The following is a 14997-nucleotide window of genomic DNA, read 5'->3' on the forward strand; positions in this document are numbered from 1 at the left end:
TGGGCATTATACGGCCCAAGGGCCACATCCGGCCCGCCGGATGACCCTGACTGGCCCCCCTGCTGTGCTGGGGAGCGAGGCGCCTTTGAAAGCCCCGCAGAAACCGGTTGCCTGGGCTGCCGGCTTCTGCGGGGCTTTCAAAAGCGCCTCGCCCCCCTGCCTTTTGGCCCAGCCCTCCACAATATTTTCTGTTTCTTATGCGGCCCCATGGAAAAAATAATTGCCCACCCCTGGTCTAGAATGAAGGGCTGACAAAAGCAAACCAAGGACCACGGAGGGGATAAAATGAAGTTTTGACAGTGCAGGCAGGGTGGGAAGCATCGAACTGGGCAGGGTGGGGAGGAGAACGCAAGCCCGAGTCCTCACCTACGTGTTCTTCTGTTATATGAATAGTCGGGAGGGCTTGGATCTTCTCTTTGTCTGCAGGGGGAGGTCCCGTGTTTTCAAACTGATTCAGTAGCTGAAAAGAAAAACAGGTATCAGCACAGCGGTCCGGCTGCTCTACGCCAAGCGCCAGGGAGGAGAGAATGTGATATCAAACCCGGCTCCTCCAGATTAGAGTACACCTGCTCTTAACCACTATTTTTCTGTGTTCTGTTTGTCGGGCATGCTTCCAAACAAAAACTTTGCTACGTCTTACTTTTGGGGGATGCCTTATATTTCACACTTTAGCAAAACCTCTGCTACATCTTACTTTTCCGGGGATGTCTTATATTCGGGGAAATATCCCCTGACACCCTGCCAGAAAAAAATGGTCCAACAGCACCACCTGGTGGCCTTTTCAAGCAACTGAGAAACACACCCTTTAGAACGCGGCACTCCCAAACTTGAAGTCATTCTAGGAAACTATTATACATTTGTATTGTCGAAGGCTTTCACGGCCGGAATCACTTGGGTGCTGTGTGATTTCCGGGCTGTATGGCCGTGTTCTAGCAGCATTCTCTCCTGACATTTCGCCTGCATCTGTGGCTGGCATCTTCAGAGGATCTGATGTTGGGAAAGCAAGTGGAGTATATATCTGTTGGAGTGTCCAGGGTGGGTGGAGAAACCTTGTCTGTGAGTAACAAAGAAGGCAACCAGGTCAATAGTTGAGGGCGTCTGAATAGAAGTATGAGTAACAATGAAGACTATAGCATGGGCGTAACACTGGAGATAGCAAGGTCACTGGTGGGAGCATCTGAATAGAAGTATCCTGGCCTTTGTTTCTTTTGTCTATGGTCATCCTGTGTTTGTGTGGAGCTGGTTAGACACTGTCTTGACTCTACACTGGCAGCCAAGTTCTGTTCATTTTCATAGTTTCTTCCTTCCTGTTAAAATTGTCCATGTGCTTATGGATTTCAATTGATTCTCTGTGTAGTCTGACGTAGTGGCTTTCAGAGTGGTCCAGAATTTCTGTTTTTTTTCAAATAATATTCTATGTCCAGGTTGGTTTATCATGTGTTCTGCTATTGCTGATTTTTCTGGCTGAAATAGTCTGCAGTGCCTTTCGTGTTCTCCCACCTTGCTATCTCCAGTGTTATGCTCATGCTATAGTCTTCATTGTTACTCATACTTCTATTCAGACGCCCTCAACTATTGACCTGGTTGCCTTCTTTGTTACTCACAGACAAGGTTTCTCCACCCACCCTGGACACTCCAACAGATATATACTCCACTTGCTTTCCCAACATCAGATCCTCTGAAGATGCCAGCCACAGATGCAGGCGAAACGTCAGGAGAGAATGCTGCTAGAACACAGCCATACAGCCCGGAAACCACACAGCACCCAAATATTATACATTTGTTTGAATGGAAAGCTAACAAGAGCCCCCACCCCCACCCCCAGAGAATCAAGAGGCTCTAGTGCAGTGGTGGCGAACCTTTGGCACTCCAGATGTTATGGACTGCAATTCCCATCAGCCTCTGCCAGCATGGCCAATTGGCCTATCTGGCAGGGGCTGATGGGAATTGTAGTCCATAACATCTGGAGTGCCAAAGGTTCGCCACCACTGCTCTAGTGCCCCATTCCTCTTCTGACGGTCAACCACCAGAATGACCAGAGCAGTCTCATAGTCAAGCTCTGTCTGGAAGCTTTCTCAGAAAGGGTTTGGGGAAGTGTCTTAACCCTAGGAGTAAATGGGGCTCAACTACCCAGGCCAACTGCAGGAGTCCAAAACCAGGGACTGAGCGAGGGGGCACTGTGCCCGGTGTGTGCGCCCCGCGCTCCTCCGAGCCCCCGTCCACCCCCGCCACGCCCTGGAAACGCCTACACAGGGCCGCGTGCCGGATACATCGCACACATCCCGCCCCCTTGGTGCTACATCCCTGCCCAAAACAACCCGTCAGCCCTCAAATGAAAAGAACAATACAGCAAGGTGTGTAACGTATAGATATGTAAAAACCAAATACGAAAAAGTGAATTTATGAATTTCTTCTCCTGAGGAAGATATCCACGAAAACGCTTTTTGAAACGCGTGAGGCGTTTGAGAGAGAGACTCTAAAGGATTTGTAAAGACTGGAGATATTTAGTTTGACGCTTTTTGAACCATTATTTTGGGCTTTTGCATATAATATTATACTATATAAATTGTTATAAGATTCTGAATGAGAGACTCTGGATACTTACAGACTTTAGATAATTATTTTGATGAATTTGAATCATGACTCTGGTCAATTTTTTTGTATGTTATAATACACTTTATGAATTATAGTAATAACTTTAGAGATTTATTGGTTTTGCATTCATTTAGTTTCCGCCTCAGTGTGTGACGCGATTCTTGGTTTTTACAGCCCTCAAATGAAGCAAAGTTCTTTCTTTATTTTATTTTAATTTATTTATTCGATTTGGTAGACCGCCCTGCCCCCGAAGGGCTCTTTTTAAAAAAACTTTGATTGCACACGTCAGCTTTGCTGAGTGCAGGGAATAAAGAAACCAGGTTGTTCCACGGAAACTGTGGGTTGCAGTTCAACCTTGAAGGGGCTCCTGCTGTAGACTCTGCCAGGGCGCCCAGAATAGTTATCAGTTGCTGCTTGCTTGCCTGTGTGAAACTGTCTGTGTGCGTTTCTGTGTGAGAACGTGGATTGTTTATTGTTTTTTTGTTCTTGGCGGGAACTTCTCTGAAGCCTGTAAAAGCGGCTGCTTGAGAGGGGGGGAGTTAGTTCCTGCATTGCCTGTTCCTGACCAAGAATGCCAGCTCAATAAAGAACTGAATACAGTTGCTTTTGACTGGACTTTACTGGTTCGTTACAGTCGGAGGGGGTTGTGTCAGAACACTGGTATGCTCTCTGAGCTGAGAGACCCGCCCCAGACTTCAGAGGGAAGGCCACCACGACCCCGGGCCACAGACGGTCTAATATCCATAGGCTTTCCTTCTCATTTTGCTTCTCATTTTGCTCCTTCTCCTCTCCACCCCCAGCAGAAGCCCTGAAGAGGCCGCGGAGTTTTACCTGAGTAATGATGGCATCCAAGCCGTTGGCCCCCCAGGCGTAGTCCATGGGATTCGAATGCAAAACTCCCCTTGGAGAACAAAGACAAGAGGGAGGGGAGGAAGAGTTCAGTCTCCAGCAGGGCAGGCAAGCCTTCCGAAAAAGCCAAGCATGGCCCCAACTCACCAGGGGCCCACGCCGAGGTTTGGTATCGTGGTGGGCGCAATTATCCCGTTGACCAGCTGCTGGATAATTCTGCAAAGGGACAAAGCAAAAGAAGGGTGAGTTCCGCACAAGGAGAAACCTCCTGAGACCAACACGGAGACTCTTCCAAGCCCAGGCCAAGCGGATGCGGCTTCAGGGTTGTGCAGGTAACAGTCCACTGAAACCCTTCAGTCCCGAACATAAGAACATAAGAAGAACATAAGAACAAGCCAGCTGGATCAGACCAGAGTCCATCTAGTCCAGCTCTCTGCTACTCGCAGTGGCCCACCAGGTGCCATTGGGAGCTCACATGCAGGATGTTAAAGCAGATGGGACTTACTGCCAGTGGCGTTGTGGTTAAGAGCAGGTGCCCTCTAATCTGGAGGAACCGGGTTTGATTCCCCGTTCCGCTGCCTGAGCTCTGAAGGCTTATCTGGGGAATTCAGATTAGCCTGTGCTCTCCAATGCACACCAGCTGGGTGACCTTGGGCTAGTCACAGTTCTTCGGAGCTCTCTCAGCCCCACCTACTTGGGACATATGGGGTAAGACGGTCCTGAAGATATGAGGGCCCCAGGCCGCGAAGGTCCTTAAAGGTTAGTACCAACACCTTGAAGATGGTACGGAATTCCACTGGCAGCCAGTGCAAGGCGGCGCAACACGGGGGTGATAAGATCGCTAAAAGAACCACCCGTAAGAAGCTGAGCCGCTGCATTCTAAACCAGCTTCGGTTTCCGGATCAGCCTCAAGGGAAGGCCTGCGTAGAGCGAGTTACCATAGTAGTCTAACCTGGAGGTGACTGTTGTGGCCAGGTCAGTCTGGGAGAGGTAGGGGGCCAGCCGCCGGGCCTGGTGGAGGTGAAAGAAGGCAACCTGGGTAACATGGCCCCCTGAATCTCTATAGCAGGGGTCTTCAAACGATGGCCCTCCAGATGTTTATGGACTACAATTCCCATCAGCCCCTGCCAGCATGGCCAAGTGGTAGGGTTCATGGGAATTGTAGTCTATGAACATCTGGAGGGCCATAGTTTGAAGAGCCCTGCTCTATAGAAGGGGAAGAATCCAGGCGGACCCCCAGGCTGCCAGCCAAAGAGGTCGGGGCCTAGGAGACCCCTTCCAATATCAGCAGCCAAAAGACCTCCGTCTTTGATGGACAGAGTTTTAGCCTGCTCTGCTTTAACCAACCGGCAACCGCCTCCAAACAATGCTGTAGAGCCACAGGGGCAGAGCCCCCCCCCCCCGCCCCGACAGAACGAGCTGGGTGCCATCAGCATACTGAGGGCAGACCAGCCCAAAGCTCCACACCAACTGAGCAGGGGGGCGCACGTAGATGTTAAATAAGAGCGGGGACAACAAGGCCCCCTGGGGTACACCCAGAGGTGGGATCCGGCAGGTTCTCACAGGTTCCCGAGAGTAGGTTACTAATTCTTTGTGTGTGCCGAGAGGGGGTTCATAATTGGTGATTTTGCCACGTGATTTTTGCCATAGTTATGCCCCTCCTCTCAGCAGTAGCGCGCAGAACTTGAAGCAGTCTAGCAGGAGGTGCACCGGCGTGCATGGCAGCCTGCGCCTGTGTGCATTTGTTTCCCGCCCGAGGACCGGCGCAGCGGCTGCGTCCTTGCCACAGCCCCGCCAAGGAATGCCCTGTCCCTTGAATACCCGGCCACCCCGTCGTGCCCCAGCAGCCCCATTGGTGCTACGTCACAGTTTGATTCCCACCACCATGGGAACCTGTTACTAAAATTTTTGGATCCCACTACTGGGTACACCGCAATGAAGCAGGCACCTTTAGGAGGCCTGGTCCCCACACCACACCTGCTGACCCCTATCATGGAGAAACGAGGCAATCCATTGAAGGACAGTGCCCCGCACCCCGGAAGCAGCCAGGCGATGGGTCGAAAGGTCGCGATCGACCACATCCAACGCTGCAGTGAGGTCTAATAATGCCAGCAGCCTGGTAAAGCAAGAGGGAACAGATCGGAAGGAACCAGCCGCTGTTCGCTGCACGGACAGGAAAAGGAGTGGTTTTCGGGAGAAAAGCGGAGATGCCTTCTGGTCCAGGCCTGGCCAATCCTTTTCTCTGTGAAGAATAGGTCACACGGTGGGCGGAGGGGAGAGCACCCCACCGTCTGGACCCTTGAAGGAAGAAGCAGCAGCAGTGGCGTAGGAGGTTAAGAGCTCGTGTATCTAATCTGGAGGAACCGGGTTTGATTCCCAGCTCTGCCGCCTGAGCTGTGGAGGCTTATCTGGGGAATTCAGATTAGCCTGTGCACTCCCACGCACGCCAGCTGGGTGACCTTGGGCTAGACACAGCTTCTCGGAGCTCTCCCAGCCCCACCTACCTCACAGGGTGTTTGTTGTGAGGGGGGAAGGGCAAGGAGATTGTAAGCCCCTTTGAGTCTCCTGCAGGAGAGAAAGGGGGGATATAAATCCAAACTCTTCTTCTTCTCTTCTCCCCAAAACGTAACCACAATCCAGTTGTTAATGTTCATTTTGAGCCACTCTGGGGGGGCCCCTCCCCCCGCCCGCTACCCGAAAGGTTCCTCACCCTTCTAGCGTCGGCACCCCTTCATGCCTGCCAGCGGCCCGCCGTGTGGTGAAGCGAGCCCGGGGCTGCCGGGCGCCGTATCTGTGCCGAGACTGGTGCTCCCTCTCCCGCCGGTTCTCGGCGTCCCGGTTGTCTTCCGACTGTGCGTTGGACCCAAAGGCTGGAAACTCAAAAGTGTCATCGAATATCCCAAAGGCAAACTGGCCGTAGCCCTGCGGCAGGGTGAACAAGTGCTGATCCACGTTCTGGAGGGAGGAAGGGAAACACAAATGAAGGCCCCCACAAGAAGAGCCGAAACGCAGATCCTCCTACGGCAGCCGTGCTCCAACTGGAAGCTCCTCTCTGGGGGTTTCAGGCAGACAGAAGCTTTTCACAATAAAAAGAACAAATCTATCCGATTGACAGTCCCTGATGCTCTAACGCAGGGGTCTGCAACCTGCGGCTCTCCAGATGTTCACGGACTACAAATCCCATCAGCCCCTGCCAGCCTGGTTAATTGGCCAGCCTGGCAAGGGCTGATGGGAATTGTAGTCCGTGAACATCTGGAGAGCTGCAGGTTGCAGACCCCTGCCCTAACGGGAGCAAGGATTCAATTCACGATGCTCTGCCGGCAAGAGTGGGCACTGTACCCACTGAAGTGTGGCTCTTTCCATTAACTTCGCTCTCTTTTCTCCCAGTTCTATGGGCTGGTTTAGGACTTGTTGCCCCTAAGATGTTTTTCCCCTCTTGACAGCTATCAGCTTCTTTTCCAAAGTGATCTCTTCGGTGTCAAACTCACGGCCCTTCAGATGTTATGGACTACAGTTCCCACCATCCCCTGCCAGCATCGTGGTGGCAGGGGATGATGGGAACTGTAGTCCATAACACCTGGAGGGCCGCGAGTTTGACACCTGTGTCTGAGAGGCACATTGAAAGAGATTAGTAAATAAACAGCCATCAAGCAATCAAAAAAGCCAACCTTATTATTAAAAGAATGTTTAAGAATTTAAAGCCTCGGTAAACAAATAGTGGGGGACAAAAGCCAGATGAGGGACCTGATTGGGCCTTATGAAGGATGCTGTGCAGAGACAAGTCACCACCACCAAAAAGGCTCTGCTCTGGTACTACAGTCTGGAGATTCCTAAGCATCTAGCAGCTGAGGCATGTCTTTCAGATTAAAATTTAAAGGCACAGGTCACACTAGCCCTCAAAGAGGTGTACTTTTGGAGCGTGACAGATGACTCCCTGTTGCTCTCCTGCACGAGTCACTGGTCGCTAACATGTCTTCTAGGTTACAAGGCAGAAGTTATGGCAAGCAGGCACAGCGCTGGTGATCTCGGCTGCATCTCCATGCAACCAGAACTGCTGGTGATCCCAGGCCCTGCGAGGATGCGGCTGGCCTCGACCCGAGCCAGGGCCTTTACAGCTCTGGCCCCTGCTTGGTGGAATGCTCTACCTCCAGCTGTCCGGGTCCTGCGGGACCTTGGTGAGTTCCGCAGGGCCTGTAAGACAGAGCTATTCCACCGGGCTTTTGGAGGGGCTGGCCGCGGTTCCACTGCCCCCCATTAAATCAAAACTGCCAGCCTGGACCATCTGGTTGGGCCCTAATTCCACCTTGGGCCCTGCCTATCTCTCTCTCTCTCTCTCTCTCTCTCTCTCTCCCTCCCTCCCTCCCTCCCTCCCTCCCTCCCTCCCTCCCTCCTTCCTTCCTGCGCCTGTGTATATATGTGATTACATAATCTGGTTGTTTTAATTTATTTATTAAATGCTGCTGAGTTTTAATGGCTTAATTTTATGTTGTATTATTTGCTGTTGGGAACAGCCATGTTGGGAGCCGCCTCGAGACCTTCGGGGATGAGGCGGCCTACAAATTTAATAAACAAACAAACAAACAAACAAACAAACAAACAAACAAACTTGTCCAGCAGCACGGATGAGACAGGATCGCTGGCCCCAACTGGAAGGGGGAAAGGCCTGATCTGGCAAAAACCCTCCAAGAAGTCTGAAATGATTCCGTTTGTTTATTCCTCCAAGCAACCCTGGGCACTTTCCTCCCGGCATGTGTTCGGGCACCCCTACGCTAGCACCTTGCGTTGTGTTAAGGTGGAGGATGACAAAGATGGGAGAAGCGGTGACAACCCCTCGTACAGCCTTAGCTAAAGATCAATGGGTGGCGGCAGCAGCCTCCCACGGGTTAGAAGTGCTGGCCGCCCAGCCTGAAGCCGTGTCTGGGGACGGGCAAAACTCGGCTGACCTCGAACGGATGCCTGCTCTGGTCGCTGGTGGAGGCTGAAGAGTTGGAGCCATTTTCAATATTCCTGAGAAGAGAGAAAAAAAAGCAACGTTTCAGCTGAACAGATTGGGAAACTGGGCCTGGAAAAGAAAACACTTCCGGCCTATGAGGACGGATGCCTGAATAGGAAGGTGAGGCTCAACAGAGACCGGAGCGCTCCCCTCCTCCCGCAAATCACGAGTCAAGGAACTCATGGGGAGGTGGACTAAAACTCCTTTGGTTTTCACTTATTTTTTTCCAGGTCGCGTTTTGCGGCTTAAAACGCCTCTCCCCAAGTGGACTGAACTTAACACAGACTAAATCCTACATTCACCGAAAGGCCGCACATTTGTTGCCAAATTCCAGCATCAGAAATAAAATAGGTCAGTGATGGCGAACCTATGGCACGGGTGCCAAAGGTGGCACTCAGAGCCCTCTCTGTGGGCACGCACGGATAGAGTTCGTCATGTGGGGGTGGAAAATCCCCCCCCCCCCCGACACACCCATCTAGGCTGGGCTGAGCCACTGAGCACGACATGCGTGCACTGCAGTGAGCAGAGAGGACTCGGCTGGCGGGCCTGGTGCCTGTGCTCCAGGGGGCTGCTGCCCGAGAGGGGGGACGCAGAGGAGGCAGAGATGCTAGAGAGGCACAGAGCGGTGTGCAAGGGACTTGTTGGAGGCTAGAGCAGGCTGGCCCCTGCTCCAGCGGGTGGGGCAGAGGAAGAAGGAGCCAACCGTTTTTTTCTAAACCAAAACCTCAGCATTCAGGTTACACTGCCGGGTTGGCACTTTGCGATAAATAAGTGGGGTTTGGGTTGCCATTTGGGCACTTGGTCTCAAAAAGTTTTGCCATCACTGAAATGGGTTATCTTCTGTTTGCTGGGAATGTTCTACAGGCGAAGTTATAGCCAGAGAGGACTAACCGTTCTGGAAGGGTAGGCCAACCCGCAACGAGTTCTGTTTCTTTTAGCTTTTGTCTTAAACTTGTTTTCTACATGCCAGAAGAAGCTGCCCAGAAACCACCTGACCTTCTTGGCTACGCAGTTGCTAGAAAGGAAACCGCTTGGGAATTCCCAACAGAACTCAGCAGGGAGGCTTGGAAGCTCCCTGCAAAAGTGAAAAGCATACGCCGCAGATAATATTCAAGCTATTCAGGATCAGAAAGAGGCTGGTTACCTGGGCTCCTCTGGAAGCTCTTCAATAAAACCAGATTCACACCTTGGGCAGATATAATCCTACAGAAACAGAAACGGGAGACACCGCCTTTTAGCCAAGAAATCCTTATATAAAGCCGTGGTGCGACCGCACTTGGAGTACTGTGTTCGGTTCTGGTTGCCACATCTCAAAAAGGATATTGAAGAGATAGAAAAAGTGCAGAGAAGGGCAACAAGGATGATTGAAGGATTGGAGCACCTTCCTTATGAGGAGAGGCTGCAGCGTTTGGGACTCTTTAGTTTGGAGAGGAGACGGCTGAGGGGGGGATATGATTGAAGTCTATAAAATTATGCATGGGGTAGAAAATGTTGACAGAGAGAAATTTCTCTCTCTTTCTCACAATACTAGAACCAGGGGGCATCCACTGAAAATGCTGGGGGGAAGAATTAGGACTAATAAAAGGAAACACTTCTTCACGCAACGTGTGATTGGTGTTTGGAATATGCTGCCACAGGAGGGGGTGATGGCCACTCACCTGGACAGCTTTAAAAAGGGCTTGGACAGATTTATGGAGGAGAAGTCGATCTCTGGCTACCAATCTTGATCCTCCTTGATCTGAGATTGCAAAGGCCTTAGCAGACCAGGTGCTCAGGAGCAGCAGCAGCAGCAGGCCATTGCGTTCACCTCCTGCATGGGAGCTCCCAAAGGCACCTGGTGGGCCACTGCGAGTAGCAGAGTGCTGGACTAGATGGACTCTGGTCTGATCCAGCAGGCTCGTTCTTATGTTCTTAAGTCACCTGTGCAAGTGGCACATCTTCCTAGAGCCAAAGAAAGGAGGAGCCCATCCCTCAAAAGGGGGTTTATCAAGCCTCCCCCCGGTATGTATTTGCTTCTCCCCAACTTCGCCCATCTGCTCAGCCAACCATCAGCCCTGTCGATCCACTCAAGTATATGGTTCATCTGCAACAAAACTGACCAGTGAACAAAAACCCAATGCAGCAAAATTAGCTCGGCTTCGTATACTGTTAGCAGAGTTTTACACCACTGATATGCAACATGAAACGTTACCAACAAAAGACTGAACAAGTAGAAATAAAATGGCCCCTAAAAGGGCGATTAGGTCAAAACGCAGTAGCTTAAAATTAAAAGCGTTCCAACCAGTGGTGGGATCCAACATTTTTAGTGACAGGTTCCCATGGTGGTGGGATTCAAACTGTGGTGTAACGTCAATGGGGCTGGGCGGGGCTGTGGCAAGGACGCAGCCGCTGTGCCAATCGTTGGGCGGGAAACGAATGCACGCAGGCGCAGGCAGCCACGCACGCCGGTGCACCTCCTGCTAGACTGCTTCAAGTTCTGCGCGCTACTGCTGAGAGGAGGGGCGTAACTAAGGCAAAAATCAAGCGGCAAAATCACCAATTAGTAACCCCCTCTCGGCACACGCACATAATGAGTAACCTACTCTCGGGAACCTGTGAGAACCTGCTGGATCCCACCTCTGGTTCCAACCCTTTTGCACGTAAGTGTCACACAGCCGACCGGGTCCCCCATGGCACAGAATCCCCACTTCTGAGGGCCTTCTGAGGATTTGCTCTTGAAAGTGTAGAGCAGGGAGCCGAAACAAACCTGAAAGTCCATTTTTTAAAAAAAGTTTATTTTGCTTTATAAGGTGAAGCGCCTGTACTTAAACCAAAAAGCCGCAGCCGCCATGAACCTCAAAGAAGCCCCCCAACAGAACGGTAACTGGTTCGACTCTGGTCCTCTTGAGACCAACGAAGCAGGCTTTCCGGCCCACTGCCTTGAGTCTGCAGATAGGCAAAGGACAGATGGGCAAGCCCATCTTTAGTTTGGAGAGGAGACGTCTGAGGGGGGATATGATTGAAGTCTATAAAATTATGCATGGGGTAGAAAATGTCGACAGAGAGACATTTTTCTCTCTTTCTCACAATACTGGAACCAGGGGGCATTCATTGAAAATGCTGGGGGGAAGAATTAGGACTAACCAAAGGAAACACTTCTTCACGCAACGTGTGATTGGTGTTTGGAATATGCTGCCACAGGAGGTGGTGATGGCAACTATCCTGGACGGCTTTAAAAGGGGCTTGGACAGATTTATGGAGGAGAAGTCAATCTATGGCTACCAACCTTGATCTCTTTGATCTGAGATTGCAAATGCCTGAACAGTCCAGGTGCTCGGGAGCAACAGCCGCAGAAGGGCACTGCTTGCACACCCTGCCTGTGAGCTTCCAAAGGCACCTGGTGGGCCACTGCGAGTAGCAGAGAGCTGGACTAGATGGATTCTGGACTGATCCAGCTGGCTTGTTCTTATGTTCTATGTTCTTATGTTCTGTGAGGAAAGGTTACAGAGATTGGGTCTTGGGGACAGGGTGAGTGGAGAGGGACGGACGGACGGACGGACACACACACACACACACACGAAAGGCTTATAAAATTATTACCGGTCATAGAAAAATCGGAAAGAGAAATGCCTGACTTGGAAAACACCGAAGCTGACCGCAGCAGATTCAGGAGAGGATTATGTGAGAACTCGCTGACGAGACTGGCCACTCTGCCGGGCAGTGTTAAAAGCAAATTTGCCTAATTCACAAAGGAGAGGTCTGCCAGAGGCTCTTAGCAGTGCAATCTTTGTGTACAAAGGCAATGGATACCACATCCACCCCCGTCTTGGGAGGGGAGACATGGATTTCAAGGGATTATCATCATCATCATCATCATCATCATTATTATTATTAATTAAATGTATAGGCTGCCTCATCCCCGAAGGACTCGAGGCGGCTCACAACATGACTGTTTCCAGAACAGTAAATCAATATAACATAAAATCTAACTCATTAAAATTCAGCAGCAATAAAAACAATAAATACCAATTAAACAACAAAGGTTGTGTAAAAACACACACACAGGCGCCTGGTCTAAAGGCCAAAGGAGAAGGGAGGAGAGACAGAGCCCAGGATGGAATCAGGGCCCTACCAAGATGGAAAAGGCAGCTTAGTTCCGGTTTCAATGGGGGGCAATAGAACCGCGGCCAGCCCCTCCAAAAGCCCGGGGGAATAGCTCCATCTTACAGGCCCTGCGGAATTCACCACGGTCCCGCAGGGCCCGCACAACTGGAGGTAGAGCATTCCACCAGGCAGGGGCCAGTGGATCCCGGTGGCTTCCATCTGGCCGGCTGTTCTATACAACAGGCTGGTGAACAAGACAGATTCTTGTTCCGATCTGGCAAAGTGGAATCTTGCATTCTCAAGTACGATCCGACCGCACCCGAAGAAGACACAGAGCCGAATTAGTCCGAGCAGGGGGAGGCAAGTTAATTTCTCCACGGTGCATCAGGTTTCTTGGCACACAGTTTGGGGATTTCTGGAACTGTTCATGTCCCCCGAGTAACAGTACCTAAGTCCATGGTGGCGAACCTTTGGCACTCCAGATGTCATGGACTACAATTCCCATCAGCCCCTGCCAGCATGGCCAATTGGCCATGCTCGGAGGGGCTGATGGGAATTGTAGTCTATAACATTCGGAGTCCCAAAGGTTCACTACCACTGATCTAAGTTGTTTGTGTATTGGGGGGGGGGGGGGGGCATGACCTTCAAATGCCAAGCGACATGCTCATGAAACCTGGGGGGGGGGGGAAGCAAAACTGAATGGCATAAAAGGCACAGCTGGGAGTTCAGATGTCAAAGTGTCGGGAAGGGAGACAGAAGTCCGTCCCAGTGGACACGTCTGTATCCCGCTCTATTCGAGGAGGTTCACTGTGGCTAGCCACACACAAGTACAACCATGAGATATAAAAATCAATTTACCCCAAATAAAACATCACAGACACCTCTCCGCAAAGCTACCGCTTGGACCAACATCTCAGCCTCTGTCCATCGTCAAATAACTGTCTGCCGAAGAACAAGAATTTGGATTTGTACCCCACCTTTCTCTCCTGTAAGGAGAGTCAAGGTGGCTTACGAGGTCCTTCCCTTTTTCTCCCCGCAACAGACACCTTGTGGGGCAGCGGTGGCGTAGTGGTTAAGGAGCAGCAGTGGCACAGTGGTTAAGAGCAGGCGCATTCTAATCTGGAGGAACTGGGTTTGATTCCCCGCTCTGCCACTTGAGCTGTGGAGGCTTATCTGGGGAACTAGATCAGCCTGTGCACTCCAACGCATGCCAGCTGGGTGACCTGGGGCTAGACACAGTTCTTCGGAGCTCTCTCAGCCCCACCTACCTCACAGGGTGTTTGTTGTGATGGGGGGGAAGGGAAAGGAGTTCATAAACCCTTTTGAGTCTCTTACAGGAGAGAAAGGGGGATAGAAATCCAAGCTCCTCCTCCTCCTTCTTGTGAGGTAGGTGGGGCTGGGAGAATTCCGAAGAACTGTGACTAGCCCAAGGTCACCCAGCAGGTATGTAGGAGTGCGGAATCAAATCTGGTTCACCAGATAAGCCTCTGTCACTCAGATGGCAGAGTGGGGAATCAAACCCGGTTCTCCAGGTGAGGATCCACCTGCTCTTAACCACTACACCATGTCTTACAGACAGGCCCTACAGGCTAAGAGGGGTGGGATTCCCAACCCACAGGGAGGCTGTCCCAGAAGTCGGGAAAGCCTCTTGCTCAATGAAGCCAACCACACTGCCCCAAAAGAAAGGATAGCCGGGAGCCATTGTTGGGCTGACGCAAGTGTGAACAAGAGCTTCAGGGTAATAACCAGAGCTGAGAATTGTACCTGGAAACCAGACAGACGCCGATGGGATGGCTCCAAAGCTGGCATTATCTGCTCTGATCCATATTCTCCAGGAACATAAGAACATAAGAACAAGCCAGCTGGATCAGACCAGAGTCCATCTAGTCCAGCTCTCTGCTACTCGCAGTGGCCCACCAGGTGCCTTTGGGAACTCACATGCAGGATGTGAAAGCAATGGCCTTCTGCGGCTGTTGCTCCCGAGCACCTGGTCTGTTAAGGCATTTGCAATCTCAGATCGAAGAGGATCAAGATTGGTAGCCATAGATCAACTTCTCCTCCATCAATCTGTCCAAGCCCTTTTTAAAGCTATCCAGGTTAGTGACCATCACCCCCTCCTGTGGCAGCATATTCCAAACACCAATCACACGTTGCGTGAAGAAGTGTTTCCTTTTATTAGTCCTATTTCTTCCCCCCAGCATTTTCAATGAATGCCCCCTGGTTCTAGTACGGTGAGAAAGAGAGAAAAATTTCTCTCTGTCAACATTTTCTACCCCAGGCATAATTTTGTAGACTTCAATCATATTCCCCTCCCAGACGTCTCCTCTTCAAACTAAAGAGTCCCAAACGCTGCAGCCTCTCCTCATAGGGAAGGTGCTCCAGTCCCTCAATCATCCTTGTTGCCCTTCTCTGCACTTTTTCTATCTCCTCAATATCCTTTTTGAGAGGAAGTAGCAGCGGATAAAGCCTCGAGGACA

General features: G+C 51.1%; 1 protein-coding gene across 1 annotated transcript in view; it reads right to left on the reverse strand.

Annotated features, from left to right (window-relative positions):
* The window catches only part of RNF126 (ring finger protein 126), a 32962-nt gene that overhangs the window by 10149 nt on the left and 7816 nt on the right, over positions 1-14997 (reverse strand). Inside the window, exons 2-7 of the mRNA XM_048497214.1 lie at positions 9582-9640; positions 8388-8451; positions 6155-6399; positions 3592-3660; positions 3427-3496; positions 367-460 (exon numbers count right to left, since the gene is read on the reverse strand). Of these exons, the coding sequence (XP_048353171.1) occupies positions 367-460; positions 3427-3496; positions 3592-3660; positions 6155-6399; positions 8388-8451; positions 9582-9640 (601 nt within the window). The remainder of the gene's footprint in view (positions 1-366; positions 461-3426; positions 3497-3591; positions 3661-6154; positions 6400-8387; positions 8452-9581; positions 9641-14997) is intronic.

Source organism: Sphaerodactylus townsendi, linkage group LG05 (genome assembly GCF_021028975.2).
Source record: "Sphaerodactylus townsendi isolate TG3544 linkage group LG05, MPM_Stown_v2.3, whole genome shotgun sequence".
NCBI lineage: Eukaryota > Metazoa > Chordata > Lepidosauria > Squamata > Sphaerodactylidae > Sphaerodactylus > Sphaerodactylus townsendi.